Below are 25,743 nucleotides of genomic sequence, written 5' to 3'. Positions count from 1 at the left end.
CAGGATTTTTGATCCCGTGGCCGCATGTCACCGTAACTTAGCTCTCGATGCTGCACACAGGAGGAACGAGAACGACAAGATAAGGGCATACGGGGAGAGAATTCAGAACGTTGATCAAGGCAGCTTCACTCCTAGCGTTCACAACCTCTGGTGGGATGGGACCAAGTGCAAGATGTTTCTATGTCAGACTCGCGGAGGTGTTATGCGAACAGAAGCAGCAGCCCAGAAGTTATGTTACAGCCTGGATGAGATGTCGACTGTCCTCTCTCCTTAGGTCGGCTATGCTCTGCCTCAGGGGAACGTGAGCATCGGCCCCAAAGCCGACAACAGTTGCAGATATCGACTATGAGGCAACAGTCACTGAATGCCACATAGATCTGCGGCTCAACTAACTCAACACAGCTAGGATAGTTACTTATGTATAGGATATTTAATTTTAAGGTAATAAAATGGTGGCGAAGGTGTGGCTATAGGGGGGAGGATGGAGGCCACGTGTTCAAAAAAATAGTAATAAGTAATAGTAGTAGTAGTAATATGAGAGAGAGAGAGAGAGAGAGGACCACACCATATGCGTAGGTCACATCTTCCTGACCAGCGACCCAGACCAGTCTATTGTGCCCTCGGTAATGGGCCAATTGAGGCCTTTGTCGGCTGGTTGTCGACGTCGTTGGGGTCATCAGGAGGAGGGGACTGTCTGAGAGTGTTTAAAGGGGGAGGAGGGTGTCTGGGGATGTCTAAAGGGGTAGAAGAGTGCCTGGGGGTGTCGAAAGGGGAGGAGGTTGTCTGGGGATATCTAAAGGGGAGGAGGGTGTCTGGGGATGTCTCAAGGGGAGGGGTGTCTGGGGATGTCCAAAGGGGAGGAGGGTGTCTGGGGATGTCTAAAGGGGAGGAGGGTGTCTGATGATGTGTAAAGGGAAGGAGTGTGTTTGGTGATGTGTAAAGGGAATGAGGGTGTCTGGGGATGTGTAAAGGGAAGGAATGTGTTTGGTGATGTGTAAAGGGAAGGAGGGTGTTTGGTGATGTGTAAAGGGGGAGTATCTGGTGATGTGTAAAGGGGGAGTGTGCCTGGTGATGTGTAAAGGAGGAGTGTGTCTGGGGATGTGTAAAGGGGAAGGAGTGTGTTTGGTGATGTGTAAAGGGGAAGGAGGGTGTTTGGTGATGTGTAAAGGGGAGTGTGTGGTGATGTGTAAAGGGGGAGTATCTGGTGATGTGTAAAGGGGGAGTGTGCCTGGTGATGTGTAAAGGAGGAGTGTGTCTGGGGATGTGTAAAGGGGAAGGAGTGTGTTTGGTGATGTGTAAAGGGGAAGGAGGGTGTTTGGTGATGTGTAAAGGGGAGTGTGTGGTGATGTGTAAAGGGGGAGTATCTGGTGATGTGTAAAGAGGAAGGAGGGTGTCTGAGGTGCCTAAAGGGGAAAAGGGTTTCTAAAGGGATGTATTCTTAACGGAACTACTGCTGAGATATGTCCAAAGGAATTCCAAAGGGGCTAATCCACATAGTTAGCTCCAAGGGGGTGCAGTAGAGTCCTCGTGGGTCCACAGAGGGGGGGAGGGGAGGGGGAGGGATGTAAATCTCACAAGACGTCAGAATTGTTGACACCAGCTGAGTATTTGATGGAAGTGTTGGCATGTTGTCACGGCAGCTTAGTGTTGATGAGACTGTTGACAGGGTCTCTCTCTCTCTCTCTCTCTCTCTCTCTCTCTCTCAGTGAAATCGAGCGAGTGAACATCAGGTAACCCGCCCGAGGAAGTCATGCGTAGGGGTTACGCGTCGACTGGCACACTAAATTAGCTATGCTGGGGTGGAGGAACGTCCTATACGCACGAAATTAGCCATCCCGTGGGACTACTACTGGTGCTGTGAAGTCATGCGTTAATGTTGCCAAGGCATTGATATTACCCCTAAGCTGGGAAGTCATGCGTTAAAGGTGCGTTTTCATTAGACGCATTGAATTAATCACGCACCTGTACTGTAAGTCATATGTGAGTTTGCGATTCTACGGACTCGGTAAATTAGCCATGCGTTGGGGGACTCTGTGCTAATGATGCGTTTCGCCTGACGCACATAAATAACCATGGTTTGGGTAGCCATTCGCATGCGTATTTGCATCTTGCCAAATTAGCAATAAACCTCTGAAAACTATGCGTAAAAGTTACGCATCAACGCATCTATACCTACCCCCCTGGATTAGCTATGCGTCGGAGGTGCACTTCTTACGACGCACTGAATGAGGTATAATTCAGCTATCAAATTAGGCCTCCTACACTTTTGCGGTCACCCGTAGATGGCTCGGTAATGGCGTATTGCGTATAAAGTAATTTTGATGTTGATTGCGAGAAAGGTAATTGGAATTCTTACTTAGGTCAAGGAGATTGTGATGCGTATTGGGTGAAGTCAGTTTTAATGTGTATTGCGTACGTGGTAATTTTTAAGTCAATTAGGTAAATTTACACACACACACACACACACACACACACACACACAGAGTCCGTAGTGGTGCTGGTAAGTGTTAATAGCGTTGGTCGCAGTGGTAGTATAGTGGTGGTAGTGGCAGTAGTGGTGGTGACAGTGATGCTGGTAGTAGTAGTGGTGGTGACAGTGATGCTGGTAGTAATGGGGGTGGTAGATAGTGATGCTGTTAGTAATGGTGGTGGTGATGGTGTGCCGTCATTAGAGAAGGCCAGATGGCGTCCCAACTCGCCGTAAAGGTCACCTAATTGTCAATTTACCAGGTCACCAGTGCTCGACCTGGTCATTACGTCCCACCAGCCAACCCCCTCCACCCCAAGTCTTTCAAATACTCGATGGTATTTTCTCAACCACGACGCAGATGATGTTCAAACCCTTTCATTATTATTTATATTTTTTGTTCAAGTAGATTAATCAGTTTTTTTTATTAATTTTATTCATATTTTTATCGTTGAATATTTATGTCCGCTTTTATTTGTATTTTCATTGTTTGTTTTATTTTGTATTTACTTTGATTTTTTTTACTTTTGTTTTAAATTGTAGGTTTTTTTTTACTTTTTTGTTTATTGTAGTTTTTATTATTATTTTTTTTTTACTTTTTTCAGTTTTGTTTTATTGAATTTTGTGGGGAATTTAGAATATTTTTCCCCCCATATATCAGTTAATGTGTTGGTTCCTGCTGTTTAGGTTTCGATTTATTTTTATTTATTTGAGTGTTTTAATATTTATTTATATATGTTTGTGTTTGTATTTTTGTTTACTGTGGCGTAGTTGTTGTAGCTTCTAATTTAACGTTGTGTTATATGGGAACCGTCTTGCAGGAAAAGATTTAGGAGTAATGATAAGTAGCAATCTTAAACCAAGTCAACAATGTGTATTTACTCGAAACAAGGCTAACAAAGTACTTGGGTTCATACAAGACTAGCGAGGTTATCCTAAAACTATATCTTGCGCTTGTAAGACCTCACGTAGATTATGCAGTTCAGTTCTGGTCACCGTACTACAGAATGGATATAGAATCCCTAGAACGGATTCAGAGGAGAATGACAAGGTTAATCCCGGGCATTAGGAACCTTGAGTACAGAGACGGGTTAAAGCATCTTAATTTGCACTCCCTCGAGAGACGTAGAGTGAGAGGCGATATGATAGAGGTTTATAAGTGGAAGTCAGGGCTAAACAAAGGGGACATAACAAAGGTACTCAAACTATCCAACCAGGAGCGAACTCGTAACAATGGCTTTAGATTAGACAAATTTAGATTTAGGCGCGAAATAGGTAAACACTGGTTTGGAAATAGAGTAGTGGACGAGTGGAACAGGTTACCAAACATTATCATTAACTCGAATACGCTGGATAGCTTCAAACATAGGTAGGATGGATATATGAGCGATAGGGGTTAGGTGTAAACGGGACTGTTCAGTATGGACCACAATAGGCCTGCTGCAGCTCCCTCCATTCTTATGTTCTTAAGTGTCATACGGGGACTGTTAGCAGGAGTTATGCGAGAATTGTTATGGAGGAGTTGTTATGCGAGGGTTGTCATTAAGTCATTTGTGTCATCATTGTGGGTAATAACGCTCAAGAGGTCGTTCCTGGTTTTCCCGCCTCGGTCCACTGCCTGATGGTAATGACTGCCCATTAACTTCCCTCCCTCATACAGCTTTCCTAACCTAACTTAACCTAACCTTAACTCAACCTTCCTCCTTACATCTTCACAAACCTCCTTTACCCTGCCTCCCCTCCTTCCCTCACCCTGCCTCCCTCACCACACCTCCCTCACCACACCTCCCTCACCACACCTCCCTCACCACAACTCCAGATGTCATGAACCTTCCACTTTGAGGTCAAGTAATAAGTTGACCAGCTGACCACATCCTGCTACCCCGGGGGTCAGCCCAGGGCGTGAGAACCAATCTTAATGGCCCCCTGACCCTAAATGTCTCAGCACTAGGTTAGGTTATGTCGTGAAGAGGGAGTAAGGGAGGGAATTGGTTGAAGGAAGGGGGAGGGTAGGAATGAGGTTGAAGGAGAGAGGAAGGGAAGGAAGGAGAGATTGAAGGAGGGAGGGATGAAACCAGGGTGCCGGGAGATAGGAAAGAATGAAGTAAGTGATGGGAGAAGGGTGAGAGTGAGTGATGGAGAGAGAGAGAGAGAGAGAGAGAGAGAGAGAGAGAGAGAGAGAGAGAGACAAAGGAGTAACAATAAAGATTAGCACAAAGGAAGTACTGGTTATATAGATGGAAGTAGAATGAAAGAATGTTGTAGTTATGATGATGGACTTTAGATCCCCACCTTCTTGATAACCTAATGAATGATGTAAAGGGGTCACAGGTCACGTAGGTAGAGGGAGTGAAGTGGGGAGGATGTATAGATGGGGGTAAGTAATGAGTTGATGGTGGATGCGGGCACTTGGCTTTGTGCTCTCTCTCTCTCTCTCTCTCTCTCTCTCTCTCTCTCATGACGTAATATTTGTTTACATTCGACTAAGCGGTAGTGACGTCACCAGTCCTCTTATAATTAGAGACAATTTAGATGAACGCCTCAGTCAGTTCACCCCTTTACATCTTACTTAGTTTTTGTTGTTGTTGTTTAGGTTCTTCGTAAGAGTAAACAATAAACAAGTAAGGATATAGTTGATAAGAACAGGTCAGACGAGGTGACATACCCACACGTCAGACCAGCCGACATGACCTGACTTGGGTTTCCTTCTCGCTGTGTCTGGCAATAATGTCTACAAATATGACTTCCGGATATGACGTCACTGGGCGAGTCGGTGTTTATGAAGCTATTTCACCTGAAGATTAACCACCCTAACACTACTTGGGGGGGAGGTGAGGTTAGGTTATTGTTTGAATGGCTGAGAAAGCGAGATAAAATGAGAGAGGGACTTAACATCATACGAAGAGAAAGAGAGAGAAAATAAAACAAGAGATAAAATGAGAGAGAGAGAGAGAGAGAGACCTGAGTATCGTGGGAGAGAGAGAAACAACATTATGTGAGTGAGTCATTATACACTGGATAATCTTCTCCCATCATCTTGTATAATAATATTTCTTGCGGTCCTCATCCTCCTCCCTCTATCCTCCTCCTCCTCCCTCCCTCCCTCCCTCCCTCCCTCCCTCCCTCCCTCCCTCCCTCCCTCCCTCCTCCTGCCCCCCCTCCTGTATGACGGCAGGTTGGGTAAATATCCCCCGTGCTTCTGTTCCCTGCTTTATCACCCTCTTTACTTTAAATACCTTTCATCAACCAGAGTCAATTTCTCACTTTGATTCGTATAATTTCATCGTTTCTCAGGCGGCAGTGAAAGTTTCCACCTCACTTGTCACTGTTAAAGGCGAACAGTGAATAGTAAATGGCACTTGAGGATGCATTTTTTTCCTTGGATGTGGTTTGGTTAGGTCAAGTCGGGTCAGGTTACGTTAGATTTGATTTGGTTTAGTTAGGTTAGAATATAAGAACATAAGAATGGAGGAAACTGCAGCGGGCCTATTGGCCCATACTGGGCAGTCCCGTTCACACCCAACCCCTATTGCTCATATATCCACCCAACCTATGTTTGAAGCTATCCAGCGTATTCGAGTTAATGATGATGTTTGGTAACTTGTTCCACTCATCCACTACTCTATTTTCAAACCAATGTTTACCTATTTCGCGCCTAAATGTGTAAATTGTGGTAGATAAGGACTAAAAGAATTACCCAATTGTTGTTTGGAAACGAATAACAGGAATAAGCATTATGGTAGGCGAAGACAACAACAATTTGCAAATGGTGGAATGTGAAGAAGACGGGAATTCGCAGATTGTTGAAGATTTTCGCCAAGACTTCATGAGAATTCGTAAATTGTGGTAAACACGTCACTGGACAAAACAACCAAGTCACCCTAGATAATAGTGAGGGTGGGTGGGTGGCTCTGAAACACAACCCTGCATATATTTGTTTTTCTCACGGTATGATCCAGGAACTAAGGGGGTGATTGGTGGTGATTTGAGCGAGCTAGAGTCTTGGGAGCTACCTTGGTGATTTGGCGAGCTAGAGTCTGGGGGAGTTATTTTGGCGAGCTGCAGAGTCTGAGAAGCTATTTTGGCGAGATAGAGAGAATCTGGAGAGCGATCGAGGCGAATGTAGGTGATTTTGGCGAGTTGATTGGGGGGGTGATTTAGCGAGTTTTTCAGGAGGGTCGATTTTCAAGCAACATGGCTGGCGATTTTTGGCGATCCTAAAGGCGGTTTGGGCGATCTATCATATTGTGTAGGATGTGATTAGTCTCGAGAGGACACCACACTCATCAGTCATCACACTCATCAGTCATCACACACACACACTTAGTCACCACCACTCACTCAGCACACACACACTTCCAGTCATCATACTCCTCACACCCCATCACCACACATTATCCCAGTTACCACATACCACACTCATCACACTCTCCCAGTCATCACACACACACTCGTCAAACACACTCCCAGTCACCCCCACACCTAGTCATCACACAGACACATACATTCTATCTCTCTTTCTCACCACTCACTCCCACAGTCACCACTTTCATCACAACCAAGCGTGGCAGCAGGGGGGTCGTAGTTCATCCTGGCCCGAGGGCGACCACAACCGCGTTATTAATCATCCTAGAAAACAGATAACGCAACCATCAGTCACCTGCTGCTCGCTCATGAGAGAGAGAGAGAGAGAGAGAGAGAGAGAGAGAGAGAGAGAGAGAGAGAGAGAGAGAGAGAGAGAGAGAGAGAGAGAGAGAGAGAGCATCCCCACATTTCCTCCCTAAAAAAATATCGTCTCATTCACCCCCTCAAGAAAGAAAGAAAATAAATTAATAAAAAGAAATATAATACCCAAATGGAACATATTAAAGAAATACACGTTCGAGTAATAAGTCTTTCCCGCCACCTCTCGCTACCCAAGACAGAGACACTACTTGTGACGTCACTCTGACCTCATCGCTGTTCATGTAGGAATAAAAATAATGTGCTGCAAGTGATGTTTTTTAGGTATTATTATTATTATTATTATTATTATTATTATTATTGTTGTTGTTGCGTCTTCGAATGCCATTGGAAGTTCTTGATAACCGTGACATGCAACGCACTGCAACCATCAACAACAGTAACCACAACCATCAACAACAGTAACCACAATCACGAATCACAAGCTCCATCACGCCGCACCAATAAGCAACACCAACAAACAACCACCAACAACAAGCACCAATAACCCCAATCACCAATCACACGCACCAGTAAGCACCAGCAACATCCAGCCGCAAGCACGACCCCCGCACACAAGACGCAGACCAACTCAGGTGTTCTCAGAGTCAGGTGACAGAGGGCAAGGCAAGACTCCCACACACCCTCACTCTCACGCTCCTACACTGTACACCATTATGTTCAACTAACCGGAGTTCCCACACTCATCCCTCCCTCTCTCCCTCCCTCCCTTCAGGCTCCCTCCACTCCTTTGACGACTTCCTCCTCCTCCCTTCCTTCAGGCTCCCTCCACTCATTTGATGACTTCTTCCTCCTTCCCTTCAGGCTCCCTCCACTCCTCTGACGACTTCCTCCTCCTCCCTTCCTTCAGGCTCCCTCCACTCATTTGATGACTTCTTCCTCCTTCCCTTCAGGCTCCCTCCACTCCTCTGACGACTTCCTCCTCCTCCCTCCCTTCAGGCTCCCTCCACTCCTTTGACGACTTCCTCCTCCATCCCTTCAGGCTCCCTCCACTCCTCGATACTCTCCTCCCACCACCCTCCCTTCTCCTCCCACCACCCTCCTTGCTTCCCTCCCTCCCTTCACCCTCCTCCTCACCTCCCTGCAGTTGCCTCATAAAGCACCTCGCCCTGATTTCTCTTTTGCTTCCTCCTCTCCCTTCAGTCTTGCTCGTCCCAGTATATAAACAAGTCAGTGTTTGGGTTTCGTCTCCATCCCTGAATGTTATCGTTGTTGTCATTCTGATGCCTTAAAGTGGCCTATCGTCTTGTTGTCTTCTATGGTAATTATCGATTTCATGAGTAAAACATTAAGGTCATGACTAAACACAAAACTTCTTTAAATTTCAGGTTACGTGTAAATCCAATTTGCAGCTGTGAGAACGATTTTTTCCTCCCAGTTCATAAGATTTTTTTTTTCAAGTGCGGATTAACACAGTCATTGACCAGCTCTTAGTCACCCTCGTTAGCTGATATTCTCCCTTTTTTTTCTTTAACATCCGGGATGAGGTGAGGATTATCTTAACTCCCTTTGTACACCGCATCCTTAATTCTGTATTTTTTCTTCCTCTTCCTTTGTCATTTATATACCGGGATTATTATTTGTTTTTTTTAATGTCTTTTATCAGCGGGATCCTTCTTCTTGTTTATTATAGTCGTCGGTTCTTCCTTCGGCTGTTGTCTGATTTTCTTTTTATCTTTGTTATTTGTTTCTCTTGAGGGATGATGATGGTACTTCCTGGTGTGTGTGTGTGTGTGTGTGTGTGTGTGTGTGTGTGTGTGTGTGTGTGTGTGTGTGTGTGTGTGTGTGTGTGTGTGTGTCGTTTTGTTTGCTGTGCAGGCGTCGAACGAGTGTACTCACGCCTGCTCTCTCCTCCCACACACACACACACACACAGAGAGAGAGAGAGAGAGAGAGAGAGAGAGAGAGAGGTGGTGGTGTCTGCCCCCTGGTCACCATCACCACTAAGGCAGAGGGACACAGAGAGCTCATATGAATCATACTTAACCTGAGTTTTCTAAGTGGCGTCGACCCGTCAGACGAGTGAACGACACGTGGAGGGAGGAGGAAGGGTAGAGGGATGGTAGGCGGGGGAGGATGGGTGGGTGGGTGGAGCTTAACGGGGCTGTCTGTGTCTTTGTTACATTTGTTAATTGATGTTTCTAACTTTTAAGTGTATTGTCTCTGTGTTTATCCATTTATCTCTTTAACACTGTTTTATTTATATCTTTGTTTATTTATGTATTTATTCCTCCCTGGTTTATTGTATTGGTACGTAAATAACTGGTTTTTTTATAATTAGGTTCCCGTTTTATATACACAATCACTCGTGTTTATGTTCTGGCGTGATGTGTGTATTGAGTCACTGGAGAGGTCATTGTATTGTGTGTTTATGTCAGGAATAAAAACGTCATTTGTTTGGGCGACAGGAGGAGGAGCGGTCGGGCGACAGACAGTAACGGGGAATGACGTCTTTCTTACCTAACTGTTCTCTCTCTCTCTCACAGCCTTACCCCCATGTCTAAACCTTCCTCCCTTCATCCATCCTTCCTTCCCTCCCATTAACTCCTCCCTTCCTCTACACCTTTGCCTCTTGTCTTCCCTCCCGTAACCAGGACCTTCTTTCCTTCTCTCACCCTCCCTCCCACCTCCACATCCTCCCACACCCTGTCTTCCCCTCTCACTCCCCCCCCCCGTCAGTGAGTCAGACACTCTTTAACCTCCACAGGTGTATTAGTGCATGTTGTCACCTGTCTGCAGTAGGCCTCCACCCATCACGTATATGTGTGTGTTCGGAAATACAACGAGGCAAGGTGTAGCTACAGTAATTTCAGAATACATATGGTATTTCAATTAGATCTGTTACTGGATGGTATTCTCACTATAAAATGACTTCGTGTTACCTGTAAATACTTGAGTTGTAACGATGTTGGCTTCGTGTAAACACGCCCCCACTACCTGCGTTGCACGGCCCTAGCATACCAGACTATATTTGTTAGTATATCCAGTGTATAATAGCTTCCATTAGATGTCATCATATCGTAGGCTATACATTTACTCATCATCTGCATAGCTTTGCCGTACGCTTCCCACGCCTCTACACCGTGTCAACACCCAGCAGCTACACCTGTTTATCTTTCAACGTCAACGCGGATCTGTGTGTGCGTTTTTAAATCGACGTTTAGCAGTGCGCACACACACACACACACACACACACACACAGAAACCAGAGTTCACTAGTGTGTATACATGTTTACAGAGAAATCAGAATGGTATATGTAAATATGTACTATTCTGGAAGTGTACATTATTACCTTCACTATAGTACAGGTACAGGTGTAGAACTGCAGATACTAGGAGAAGTAGATCCTAATTAAATATACAAGTACCGGTAGAGATACAAGGACTGGTACAGACAATTACAGGTACATAGATTACATATAACAGTACACAAACATTATCTTATAAAGTCACTGTGTATCTTGAAGTCAATTGATCTTGTAAATAAAGTAAAGACCCGCATTAGTATCTCTCAAATCAATGCTGTAAACCAATTAACCATCACTCAGTTGTAACATTAAGCAACAACATTATAAAACATTTAGTGAGACTTGACTCATATAAACACCAAGCCACTCAGCAAGGCTTGACTCATCGCCACTCACCCACCAGAACTCAGTCACACCCAAAAAAACCCAGATTTTTCTCGATTTTTTTATGCCAGCGTGACACACCAAAGGCTGGACCCCCAAGGAAGCCAAATCCTGTGAAGAGAGGAAGAGAGGGAGGATTAAATAAAACATAGAAAGGGAAGGAAGGTAGAGAAGAAAGGTAGGGGCAGAGGGGAAGTATACGGGGTGAAGAAGCCACGGTGGTGAGTGTGTGTGGGGGAGGGGGGGGGAGGGAGCCATACCCCACCGGTAGCCCATCATCACACACAAGATTGATGCTGAAGCCACTTATTTGGGGTTTCGAGGTCATCAGGTTAGCCAGTTGGTGTGGGAGTGTCAAGGGCTTTATGTGGTGCTCGTCTGAACCATCCCCCCCCTCCTCCCCCAACCCCCCAACCCCCCCGCCACCCCCGTATTGCATTTGTTTTACTGTTACAACTATTGTCACATCCAAACGGTGACGTATTCGGTACATTGGAAAGGTGATTTAAAAAAAGAAATGAAGTGACGTCACTATTTTCGTTGTAATTGGCAACTGTTCCGCTCGGTTACCTGCGGCCACATTCCACGATCATGTATTGTCGCCAGATGATGATCACCGATTATTCTGCTAGCTATAGGAATTCCGCTTCCCTGTGGTAAACCCCCCTTGTGTTATCCCTGCCGCCCCTGCTGGCCCGGATGCACGTAGATGTTGTGTTAGACGAGTGATAAATGACTGCGCACTGCCACTGATCGTTTTCATTTATTGGTAATCATATTACATCTGGTTGCTCGTATCTTTGTTGTTATTTTGATGATAATTATAATAATAATAATATTAATAATAATAAGTCACCGGCATATCGATAATGTTACTACGAACACTAATAACAAAAATATCGTAATGACAATATGTACAACGTGTAAAAATAATAACACTATTACTTACTCATAACGTTATTGATGATGATAATAAAAATACTAAACAATAATATTAACATGATAATAATGTTAACTCTATTTAAAAGCAGTAATAATAATGATAATTGTAATACTAATCCAACGATGACGGGAATATACAAAAGTCCAAGTTTATATATTATCTCTCTCTCTCTCTCTCCCCCCATTATTCGTCTTTTTCTGTCATTTATCCATTCGTTAATCTAATCTTCTGACGCTTTTCATCTATTCGTGTTTTAAATCGTTTTTGTTTTCGTTTGTTCAGAAGTGTCCGTCCATTCTTTCGTCCACTTGTTGGCGCGTTCGTGTTTTCATCCGACTACTTTATTCGTTCAACCATGGCCATCAATCCGGGTCTGGGTATGTGTGTAATAATAATAATAATAATGGTTTATTGAAAGAGCATAGCAGCCAGAAGGTGTATGTGTGTGTGTGTGTGCGTGCGCGCTAGGTACGTGGTACTCTCCTGTCACATCCTTGTAATGTGATCCTTACAGACCGTGACAGGCGATACGTGCCCCCACCCCCTACCCCCGTCACACACACACACAGACACAGAGTTGACCAGACTATTTTGATAACCTCTATACCTTTATCCTTATTACTGTACCTGTACTTGGAAATGTTCTGTATGCACCTGACTATACCTGTACCTGCCCTAGTTCTTGTACAATACTTATATCTACGTCCACTTGTAATTCATTTATTACTTTTTAATTAATTAAATGAAGTTTGCCCTTCTGAAGTCCCAGATTTCAGAAGGGCAAACTTAGATGGTTTGAAGAGGCAGTTGAGGGAAGGGGTATCACGCCTGGGGGTGACTCACACCGACCCCACCCCACCCGCGAACCTGATGGTTGACACCGGCCTGATAACGAGATCTGAGATTGCCGAGTTCCACGACTATTTAAATAATGAGTTACACAAAGGCAGAACATACCATACAAAAAACTCAGATCAGACAACAATGACCCTAAATGGATAAATAATTATTTAAAGAACATTATTGACCAAAGGAAGGCTATAGGTAGAAGGATAAATCATGGCAAAATTTACCTCCGGGATTATTATAAGGTATTGGCGAGTAGGGTTAAAACCGAGATAAGGAAGGCCAAGGGGAATAATAAGGTAAGGATAGCAAGGGAGGCGAAGACAAACCCCAAAGGATTCTACCAAATGTATCAAACTAAAACACGAGAAAAGATTGGACCAATAAGGTCAGATACCGGCGAGCTAACTGATAACGACGGAGAAATGAGCAATAATCTGAATAAATATTTTTCAACAGTTTTCACCACCGAAAGTTTAAACATGATACCCGAGGCACCGACTCTATTCAGAGATAGTGAAGAAAAATTAAGCGAGATAGTAGTGACTAGTAACGATGTTAGTAAGCAAATAGACAAACTAAAGCCTAATAAGTCACCTGGTCCCGATGAGATATTTGCCAGAGTATTAAAGGAATGTAAGGAAGAGCTTAGTATGCCCTTAGCAAAGTTGTTTAACATGTCCTTAAAAACAGGTGTAGTGCCAGAATCCTGGAGGATAGTGAATGTAATACCGATTTTCAAGAAGGGGGGATAGATCACTATCCTCTAACTACCGCCCAATCAGTCTAACATCAATAGTAGGCAAATTACTGGAAGCAATCATCTCAAACTCTATTCAAAATCACCTGGAGAAGCACCGATTGATCAGTGATTCCCAGCATGGCTTCACAAGCTGGCTTTCTTGTCTAACTAATCTATTAACATTCTTTTCACCAGTTTTCGAATCGGTGGACGAGGGGCACAATTATGATGTGGTATATCTCGACTTTAGCAAAGCCTTCGACAGAGTCCCCCACGAAAGACTAATTAGAAAGGTAGAAGCACATGGCATCAAATGTAATATCCTTAAATGGATTAGGGCGTAGTTACAGGACAGGAAACAGCGAGTGAGCATTAACGGCACTAAATCCCATTGGAGCAACGTCAACAGTGGAGTTCCCCAAGGCTCAGTACTTGGACCATTATTATTTATTATATACATAAACGGCATAGATATTGGCATAGACAGCAACATAAGTAAATTTGCGGATGACACCAAAATAGGACGTGTTATTAAATCTGACGAGGACTCCACAAAACTACAGGAAGATCTAAACAAATTTTTCGAAGGGTCTGGAAAATGGCTGATGAAATTCAACGTGGACAAATGTAAAGTACTCAGAATAGGAGATGTAAACAGGGAAACCAGTTACCAGATGAACAACGATGCCATTGAGAAATCCGACTGCGAGAGAGATTTAGGAACCTTAAGCCAAGTAAACAATATGTATTTGCTCGAAACAAGGCTAATAAAGTACTTGGGTTCATACAAAGGAGTGTTAGTTACAAGACTAGCGAGGTCATCCTAAAACTATATCTTGCGCTTGTGAGACCTCACTTGGATTACGCAGTTCAATTCTGGTCACCTTATTACAGAATGGATATACAATCCTTGGAAAGAATTCAGAGGAGAATGACAAGGCTAATCCCGGGCATTAGGAACCTGGAGTACAGAGACAGGTTAAAGCATCTTAATTTGCACTTCCTCGAGAGACGTAGAGTGAGGGGCGATATGATAGAGGTATATAAATGGAAGTCAGGGCTAAACAAAGGGGACATTACAAAGGTACTCAAACTATCCAACCAAGAGCGACCTCGTAACAATGGTTTTAAATTAGACAAATTTAGATTTAGGCGGGGAATAGGTAAACATTGGTTTGGAAATAGAGTAGTGGATGAATGGAACAAGTTACCAAATATCATCATTAACTCGAATACGCTGGATAGCTTCAAACATAGGTTGGATGCTCATATGAGCAATAGGGGTTGGGTGTAAATGGGACTGCCCAGTATGGGCCAATAGGCCCGCTGCAGTTTCCTCCATTCTTATGTTCTTATGAATAAGGCATTACCTGTACATTGTTACCTAAGTCAGTAATCAAGAGAGATACAAAGGAAGACAGTGTTGCCAACTCCCCGAGGCTGAAACACACTACACAAAGCCTCAATTTCTGTGGGATATCCCGACTAGTAAGTGGCTAATGCAGGTGGTAGTGGGTGGTAACGGTTGTAAGTGGTACAAGTAATGGTAGTAGGTGGTAAGTATACGGTGGTGGTAGATGGTATAAGAGGTAGTACAAGGAAGGGAGGGGGGTAGTAGATGGTGGTAGGTGACAGTGAAGTATAAACAAAGGGAAAATTCAGTTGTATGAGAGATCAAGCGGTAGGTGAGGGTTACAAACTCCCCACCCCCCCCTACCCCAAAGAGTGATGTTGATGTGGCTTAAGGCAGGACAAGTTTGCTTCCTCCTATCTGATGGTGTCGTTTCCTGTTATTGTACCTTGTTCACCTTACCTCCCTCCCTCCCTCCCTCCCTCCTACAAGACGAATACCCCCTGGTGAGCTGCAACGTGGATAATGTTTCGAAAATCACCACGAACAGGACCACGACATTATTTTTTTTTTCTGTTGACAAATAATTAATCGTTTTTGTTCGTGTGTTCTTATATTTTATCTTGCATTTGACACGTTGTAATGGAGACTCACCACAGTGCACAAGGATGAAGATGAAGAAACGAAGATACAGACAGACAGACAGACAGACAGACAGACAGACAGACACCGTACATAATTACCACCATTGTTTGACGAGTAACCCGATTGGATCAACAAAATTTACTGTTTAAAACTAAATATTCAGAGTTAAATTTTATGATCATTATTTATATGCCATTTTAACCATTTTAAATCATTATACATCATGGTACACTTGTAATCATTATACATCACGGTACACTTGAAATCATTATACATCATGGTACACTTGTGATCTTTATATATTATAGTACACGTGTAATCATTATACATCTTGGTACACTTGTAATCATTATACATCACGGTACACTTGAAATCATTATACATCATGGTACACTTGTGATCTTTATATATTATAGTACACGTGTAATCATTATACATCTTGGTACACCTGTAATCATTATACATCACGGTACACTTGAAATCATTATACATCATGGTACACTTGTGATCTTTATATATTATAGTACACGTGTAATCATTATACATCTTGGTACACTTGTAATCATTATACATCACGGTACACTTGAAATCATTATACATCATGGTACACTTGTGATCTTTATATATTATAGTACACGTGTAATCATTATACATCTTGGTACACCTGTAATCATTATACATCATGCTATACTAATCATTATACACTATGATGCACTGTACTGACTATCATATTATTGTTTTTGTATCCCACGGTATTTTGCATTAGTGCCTGGCTACAGTATTTTTGTAATTTCTTTCAGTGAGTAGTAAATGTGCTAGACGGTACAGTAGATATCGTTACGGGTTCTTCTCCGGATATAAATACATATAAATAACACATTTAAATTAAGAGAGAGACTTATGGTATTACTTTCTATATGGACTAGGTCTTTTTTTTTTACTACAGTGTTAGCTATTGAAATTATTTTATCATATTTATCTCTTGCATTACTTTATATATTTTCTTTATTAATATACTTTAATTTTCCATTATTCGTCTTTCTCTCGTTTGTCTTTTGTAACGATCATCACTCTTACTCTTTCTCCGTTTTATTTATTTATTTTTATTCTCTTTCTTAGTTTGTCTTTGTTTTTTTATATTTGTAAGGTGTATAAGACCAGATGTCTCTGGTGTCTCTTATCTGTATTTCCCATTTCTTGTCCCTCTTTCCTTTCCTTTCAGTATCAGCTCACTATCATCACTCTCCCACACCGTCATCACATTTCTTTCCCAGTAATTGTTTTGATCTTTATTTTTCCTCGTTATTTATTTAATCGCATCACAGTAATGTTTTCTGATGTTCCTGCCTTCGTAATGCCACTAACTAAGACCTCTCCTCCTCCACAGGCCGAGGAACTCAATAGCATCGTGGGTCACGCCTTCCGCCTTGCCTACGCCGCCCACCTCCAGAAATCCGGAGCCACCATACGTGATGTGATCCCCACTCACACTCATGGCAATACCCCCCCACTCCCACACACTCTAGCCCACCATCACAGTCACGCCCACACTCACACACCCTCGCCCTGTGGTACCCCAGCGCATGCCCACATCCACACACATACCCACACACATCCACATCCGCGGACGTGTGATCATATTTGTTCATCGTTATCACAACAGGTATTGACGCTAAGTGAATATGCCTTGAGTAGTGATTGATAATAATTTTGATTAATGAGCTAATTTATTATCTTACTCTTTTTTTTTTTTTTTAGGTTTAACGAGGAAAAAATAATAACCTTGAATATTAGGAATTTTCTCATTATATAATTCTGTATATTAGGTGATTGAGAAGTCCCTGTGCACCTGTTGTAATTAAACACCTGTACATTACTGTATATATTTTGTTCATAAATCATGACCCAGGATGAAGGACAACTTCACAGATTATACTTGACAGCATACTGTAGTACAGGTATATAGGTACAGGTATAATATATGGATTTTTTTTCTTCATTTTTTAAATGAAATTCATCCCAATGAAAGTTTGAAATTTGCGTAAATACGAGTACAGTACAGTACAGTACAGTGCAGTGCCGTGCCGTGCAGTACAGTACAGTGCCGTGCAGTATATTTGTTCTGCTCCTGTACATGAATGACCAATGTTTCTGGAATATATATTAGTGGGTGGACCGGCCAACATGGGATTGTTCAACTTGGCCTGCACTGACGTGTTCATAGCAGGCACCCATGTATATCAATTCTACTTAGGATTAAAAAAAAACATTTGTGGGTGGATGCCACACATACTTTTGATTTTAACGGTGATTTAGACTGTAATAATGGTAAAATATGATAAAATTTATATTTTTATTTTCACATGAATTCAAACCATCTTTGCTGGATCTTTCAGGCCAAAACTCAAACTACATTTGTTTGATAATTCTTCTGTACATAATAAGCAAAACAGTTATTGTAAATATATATATATATATATATATATATATATATATATATATATATATATATATATATATATATATATATATATATATATATATATATATATATATATATATATATATATATATATATATATATATATATATATATATATATATATATATATATATATATATATATATATATATATATATATATATATATATATATATATATATATATATATATATATATATATATATATATATATATATATATATATATATATATATATATATTTATTTATTTATTTATTTATATTTATCTATATATATATATATTATATATAAATATGACATAACGTACACTTATGCAAAATTTGATTTTTCACGAAAATTTATTTCAAAACCATCTGTCTCGTAACAAAAGCCCCCTCCTGTGTAGCCCTCGACCAACGGGTGGTCATGACGGAAACGTATCTAGGCTACTTTGTTGTGACACATCTCTCTTGCTCTCTCTTATTGCCCTCTCTCTTTGACATACTGCTCCACTCTACATGGGCTTCCTCTTCCCACACTATCTTTCACCTCACTTTCAAAGACTTTTCTATGCACTCTATGTGCTCTGAACACCGGCCAAACTACCTCAGCGTATTTCTTTTGATCCACTCAGTCTCACTGCAACTTACTCCTCTCAGAATTCCTGTTTTTAAGATATCAGGCTGTCATGTTGTCATGTCTACTGTCCAGCTGGATTACAGCAGTTTATAGCATCACAGCCACAGGCGGGAATACCAATTCTTTTTTAAACAAGTACGCCGGCCTGTCCCACACTTTGTTCTGCATCCACTCGAGACATGCATCTGGTATACTGGTATTCTTGTCCTGATAGCTTGCAGACCACCTTGGTCCATCTCCCAGCCAATTGTATTGGTGGGGATGGGAACATCTATATGTTCCTGGTCTGCCTGGAGCCAGATCTTAACCTGGTGATTGGCACGTGGAAGGTGAAGCTCCAGGGCATCTCTGGTTGGTGGTAACATCTGTTGAAGTCTGACGTGGTTTACAGTCAGCTGCTCTTGGGTACCATATACGTGGCACACAAATTGTTCAGCGGGTGAAAAATCTCCATCACGACCAATTCCCTTAAGGGTATTGACCAGCAGTGGTTGTTTCAGGAATGTCTTCCAACATATCTTTTTTTCCATGTCCACTGAAGGAAGAGGTTGCGTTACATCCACTTAGGCCCGTTAGGGGGTGAAAGTTAAGGAGATTTTCCTTTATATCTTAGGAAAACTTTTGGAAAATAGGTGTACATCAGATAACACTTTCACTTCTTGGTTGTTCCAGAGATCATCTATTCCTCTGTTGCTTTTTCAGGCACAAAGTGCACCAGTAGACGCATAACATCTCTATCTCTGCTGCTGACCAGGATTCTCTCATATCGGCCTCGTGGTTTGCTTGAAGGGGGACTTGGTGCCTCTTGGAAGATCTGGCCTCAGCAGCACCAGGGAATCCTTCACCTGTTAAGAGCTCATATCGTTCTGGTAGAGATTTTCCCTTTTACATGAGGGCTTCAGACAGTAACTGGGCTAGGTTGGCCTTGTTCTCATCCAAGGCTCTGAAATTGCTCCATACTTGTGGAAGTGGGATGTTTGGCCCATCGATCAGAAAGCGGATAAACTTCTTTTTTCCCAGTCTCTTGGAACAGGTTACTGATTTGAATGACCCCTCTACAATGTAGCAGTCAAATTCCACATCAACTCTGGTTGTGTGTTCACCAAAGTGACGTGACACAATTCGAATGAATACATCTGCTTAGTCACCAAATGTCTGACAGCCCTGAGGCTTCTCCAAGGCTTGAATGAGTGCATGGCCATCAATCAACAAACATATCTTCAGGTTCAGCTGTGGGAACTTATGAAGGTGCACTAATTCCAACTATTAAAATACTAATCAGCTCTGCCTTTGGTGTTGAATTCATCACTCTTCCAGGCTTAGCTAGAGACAGAGGAACAGGAGACAGTTCATGTTCCAGGATGTACATCATAACCACTGTTCTACCTCTGGTGACAGCACAGAACAATCGCTGCAGTAGTTTTCGGTCATCTTTGGTAAATTTCTGAACCTTCTGTTTGGTGAAAACAGTTGCTTTATACAGATTTATTTTCTGCTTTACATTCATAATGACTTGCTTCTGTCAACGGTGTTCAGCTGTTAGATCATTCAACACATCATTTGGTGCAATGTCTCTTGTTGCTAATGAGAGCAGGAATATGCGGGTTCTTTCATCATCTCCGTCATCTCCTTTTATCCCACTAGGAGGCTCTGCAGGCTGAACATAGAACACATCAAATTTCTTCAGCTGTGCCACAAGTTTCCTTAACATCATCATCATCATCACACTTCATCTGGGAGGGAAGACTGTCAGATCGTGTGATAGTCGTCTCTTCTTCACCATCTTTTAGATTGAAGAGACATCTGATATACTGTACTGTGAAGTGCGTGATCGTGCTATGTGATACAGAACTTGTCTCTGGCATGATCATTCCTTGTAATTCCTATGATGCCATTGTGCATCTTGCATATTTTTTCTCCACTCAGTTGCCTGATCAGCAGGAACTTGGGTGAAGTGCCTTTTAGTTCTCTTCACAACAAAATTCCCAGCTTTAAATTCAGTATGAATCTCTGGTGCAGTCATCTTGAGGCATGTCATGTCAGCAAGATATACAGGTCCCTATTGGGCATAGTTTGTGTGATCGTAGATGGTGAGCCATGGCAGCATTGCAGCAAAGGCTTCAAGGTAAAGAGATCGACTGCCATCCCTCTCAGCCCTGATGAAGTCCAGCAAGATTTCCAAAAACAACAACAGCATAATAATAATAATAATACAGTGAACCCTCGCTTTACGCGATCAATTGAACCCACGGAGGCCCGCGTAAAGCGAGAAACGCGCAAAGTGAACAACATAACATATGGGATTAATTGAAATAGAGACCAGGCCGACCCCCAAACTCCACTTTTTCAGACAATACCTACGTTGTAGTAAAAATAACTTCTTAATTTTATGATGGTATGCACACACAATTAATAATTAAGAGAAATATCAATAATATTAGGTTTTTTAACACTTACATTAGTAGAAAAGATGGCTGGGCACACGGGGATGGGGGGTTGGTTCTGAGGCAGAGTGCAGATTATTGGCCCTCACCTGGTATCACTTGTATCAATTGTATCACTATCCACCACAGAGGCTTGCAGGGCCTCTTTGTCAAACCCCTCAAAGTCCATATAAGTCCATATCCTCACTATCACTGAGTTGGGCCGGCTGTGGTGGGTGGCGGGTGAAGAACTCGGTAATGTTTTGATGTCTGGGCGACCTTGTGTGCACCCTGCCTGCGCCGCTCTCTGCGTAAAAGAGTACACGCACCGCGTAAAGTGAGCATTCCGGGTCTGGCAGGGTACCGCGTAAACGTGGAAACGCGTAAAAAAAAACGCGTAAAGCGGGGTAATAATAATAATAATAATAATAATAATAATAATAATAATAATAATAATAATAATAAACAGTAAGTGTACAAATACTGTACTGTACATGTAATATACATGAGAAACACTGTGTGAAAATCACACAATCAAGTTGAATAGTTCATACAGTCATGTATAAATTGAAAGGCTAAGAAATATTTCCTTACAAATAATTGAAATCGCAAAAACTCTGAAATATAGCTAATTTGACCTTTGTAACCTTAAAGTTGATCTTCAAAGTTAAAATTTACAATGGCATTCACCTACAGTACATGTTGTCTTTTACCCTATGAATGACCTTCTAGTGTGGATACATTGCTGTTAACATGACAATGCTGTCAAACTCTTTTTCTGGAGGACTTTTCTGTGTTTGGCTGGTGTACTTTTATCACCAAATAAGTCATCTGCCCATTTTTCATTTTTTAACATATTAACCCTTTAGTGGGCAGTGGCTCCCTTCAGCTGAATAAAATCGTCAGGTGTTATCCAGAATAAAATACCTAATGGATGCTTTGCCCTTTTAAAGGGTTAAACATAATGAATTACTTAAATATTTCCAATAACATCATTCTTACAGTCTCCATGCAGGTATTGTATTGGTAAAAAATACTCTAACTCTTGGCATTTCTACTGTGGATGTAATTTCACTGTAATTGTGCTCACAATTACAGTATAATCTGACAAGTTAAGCCAAGTGGAAAGAAGTACTGTACAGTATATAATTTTTACTTATTTGTAGTAATTCTAAATTTTAATGCAAGATCCCAATCAGGTTTGGATACATTACACAAACATTTATAGCAAGTGTCACTGCAAGTGTAGATTATTATTGATATGTGATATTCCTTCCAGGCTGCTGCAGCTTCTCCTGAGTCTAGTCCCAGCTCCAAAATGCGAACCCCCGGTAGCTCCGCCGTAGCCTCTAGCCCCACACACAACTTGTTGGGGCTACAGAAACCTTCCTCTCTGCCTGGCCTACACAGCCACCCAGAGAATGACAACATTGTTCATTCACCTGATAGTGAGAACAGCAATAGGTGGGTACATTGGGATGTTAATGGAAAGTACAGTACAGTATAGTACAGTAATATCTCCGTTAGCCGGAATCCCTCATACCTGGAACTCTCCGATAGCCGGAATTTAAATTTTCTTGGAAAATTGTTCCCCAAACCAGAATTTTCTGGAAAATTCCAGCTTTGGGAACGATTTTCTGGAAAATTCATAGAATATTTTCCCGATGCATGGAAAATTCCTGGGATGGGGGAGTTTTTCCAGGTTTGAGAGACGAAAATCAGGCGCATTTTCTGGAACTTCCGAGATCATTTTTTGTTACCCGGAAAATTCCGGAAAATTCTGGGGGTGAGGGATTTTTTCCGCCTTTGAGAGAGTCGTCTCGTTACCCGGAAATCTCTCATTCCCAGAAGTGCTCTACACCTATTGTTCCGGCTAACAGGGATATCGCTGTATATGTACAGTATAGTATATTTTAGTCTGTTGAAGTACAGTACAGTATTCACTTGCTACAACTGATTATCAAGAGTTCGGTGTTCTTTTTGGGGGTACAGTGCTCTAAATACAGTACAGTATAGTCTTCATTTACGCGGTCAATTGAACCCGTGGAGGTCTGCGTAAAACGAGAAGCGTTAAATGAAATAACAACATATGGGATTAATTGAAATAGAGACTGGGCCGACCCCCAAACTACACTTTTTCCGACACAATAGTACCGGTACGTTGTAATAAAAATAACATCTTCATTTTATGATGGTATGCACACACAATTAATATTTAAGAGAAATATCAATAATATTAGGTTTTTTAACACTTACATTAGTAGAAGAGATTGCTGGGTACACGGGGATGGGGGGTTGGTTCCGAGGCAGAGGGCAGATTATTGGCACTTACCTGTATCACTATCCACCACAAAGGCTTGCAGGGCCTTTTTGTCAAACCCCTCAAAGTCCATATCCTCACTATCACTGACTTGGGCTGGCTGTGGTGGGTGGCGGGTGAAGAACTCGGTAATGTTTTGTTGACAGGGTGACCTTGTGTGCACCCTGCCCACGCCACTTCCCGCGTAAATGACGGAATGAACCGTGTAAATAAAAATTGTCGGCCTGGCAAGGTGCCGCATAAATGACCAAACACGTAAACCAAATCCGCGTAAATCGAGACTATACTGTACTATAATCATATTATCAACTACAGGTATTTTAAATTTTACAGTTATTTTGATGTCTGAAATACATACTGTACCATAATTTTTTTTTCTGTCATTCCATTAGTACAATAGAAACTTTGATATACTGCATGAAGAAAAGTTTAAGTGTAGAAATTGTAAGATTCATTACCCAAGATATCTTCCTTTTTTTTTGTGACAGCCCGTCTGAGTTAAACAGCTCTAAGAGGCTAGCAGACAAGCCACCACTCATCAAAAAGTTGAGTGTTGCCCTCGAATCCACTTTGAACTTGGAGGAGGACCTTCACCCCCTAGTCACCTCCTCCTCCTCTCCCTCCCCATCTTGTCAAACCTCGTGCGTTACTACTAGTACCAGCTCCTCCTCGACTACCAGCACTGCAGTTGTTGGTTATGTCAATGAGAAGGTCAGCGATTCTTCTGTAAACAGTGTCCTATCTGCAGATGGCCAAGACCAACAAGATACTGACAATAAGTGGTGAGTATTTTTTCTGACCAAGCTGTACAATTGTTGGAGATTTGTACTTTTTAGATATACAAATAGTGTAGGTGCTAGTCATGTTTCATTTCACACCAGAATTCATAGGTAATTTTTGGTACCCTGGTTGAGTTAAGGCTTATATTATTTAGAGTATTGCAAAGAAAATGTTAAATCCATGGCAAATAACATAAAGTACATGTCTGAAGAAATGGTTACTATTGTTGTCAGTCTCTTTGCTTATGTGATTTTAACTTGGATTTTACTCAGAATAACCAAGTTCAAGGAGAATCAGGGAACAAGGAGAAGGAAACTTGAAGAAAAAAAACTAGGGAATGCAAGTATAAAACTGAAATCCTACTAAGCTAAAAATTGTCAATACTGTACTATGAGTGAACTAAATATTGTTGAAATGAATTGAGGGAGATGCCGTATTTGAAAACACTACTGAATGTCACGTTAGATTATTGTATGATAAATGAAGGTGACTCATGAAAAAAGAAGTTGGAAAGAGTACAGTACCGTAGTTGGATTGTCTAGAAGATAAGAAAATGTGTTTAAGGTGGAGAATTTTTTTTTATTGGTAATATGAAGAGGTAATATGAATGTTAGTAACAGCAGTGTAGCTTGGTACTGTATTGTATAAGTCAAATAGATTTTCTCCCTAGTAACTCACTAAAACATATAACAATTATGGTCTTCCCTGCTCAGTAAGTGACTTTATGTTAAGGGAATTTTTTTTTCTGATGTGTTTATTAGTTTCAAGCATTATCACTATAATGAGACTTCAGTACAGAACTTTGCACTCTCTTCCTCCACAGCCGACTTTCAGACGATGTCAAACTAAAGCGCATCTCTCAGATCTCTGTGAGCTCCAGTGCTTCCTCGGGAGTAGTGGGTCTTGATGTCTCCACTTCAAGTACACGTTCAGCATCTCCACCACCTCTTCCTGAACGATCAGACTCTCTCACTCCTCCAGAGGAACCTCATCTCAAGACTGCTGCTTGGTTTCAGGCAGGCATACCTAGGTATGAACTGTAAGTTTTTATCCCCCATCTGAAACGTGTGGGGATATTGCAAGTTTATTTTTTTGTTTGTGTGTTTGTATGTGTGTGGACAAATTCTGCTTCAACTTCCATTACAACTACAGTACTGTAAGGACTAATAGAAGGGATTTATTCAGGAATTATTCAGGGGGAATCTGCTATCCTTCTAACGGCTTATGTTTTCACAATCAATCATTTTAAAAAGTTTTCTTGAATACTTTATTTTGATATTTTCAACTTTTTCTTGTTTTGCTGAAATCATTATAGTATGCACTGTACTGTGCTTGATTTGTTTGGAATGATGTTTAGCTGTCCATCTGTCTGTCTGCTTGCTCATCATATCTGACTGTAAGATATGAGTCTTTGAAGTTCATTACAGTAATTGAAACTTGACATGAAGACTTAGAAGAACCATCCTCAGAATTCCTTCATATTTTGCCTTCCCCCCCCCCCCAAATGAAGATTCTGTATAAAAAGTGGCCCCTCTAAGGATACTTCATAAATCCTTCAAAATTATGATTGAAACCTAGTGTAGAGACTAACACACTTGCATTCATATTTGTAATATAAGAATGAAGGGGTTTCACCAACATTATTACAGGTACAGGTATCTGTACTGTACTATGGTTTACAGTATTTAGCTGAAATTAAAAAATTATGATATTGAAACTTGTACTCGTGTGTACAGGACACATTATCCC

General features: G+C 41.6%; 1 protein-coding gene across 2 annotated transcripts in view; it reads left to right on the top strand.

Annotated features, from left to right (window-relative positions):
* LOC121856926 (tensin-1-like) overlaps positions 1–25,743 on the top strand; it is a 98,532-nt gene that overhangs the window by 65,687 nt on the left and 7,102 nt on the right. The window contains exons 2-5 of one of the 2 annotated variants that reach the window (XM_042352687.1): positions 16,757–17,032; positions 22,174–22,358; positions 23,703–23,996; positions 24,818–25,024. In XM_042352687.1, coding sequence (XP_042208621.1) covers positions 16,757–17,032; positions 22,174–22,358; positions 23,703–23,996; positions 24,818–25,024 — 962 coding nt within the window. Of the gene's footprint in view, positions 1–16,756; positions 17,033–22,173; positions 22,359–23,702; positions 23,997–24,817; positions 25,034–25,743 lie in introns of both variants that reach the window. The other variant, XM_042352686.1, reaches the window with a different exon arrangement.

This window comes from Homarus americanus, unplaced genomic scaffold, assembly GCF_018991925.1.
Source record: "Homarus americanus isolate GMGI-L3 unplaced genomic scaffold, GMGI_Hamer_2.0 scaffold44060, whole genome shotgun sequence".
Taxonomy (NCBI): Eukaryota; Metazoa; Arthropoda; class Malacostraca; order Decapoda; family Nephropidae; genus Homarus; species Homarus americanus.
This window is presented reverse-complemented; position numbering and strand designations above follow the sequence as displayed.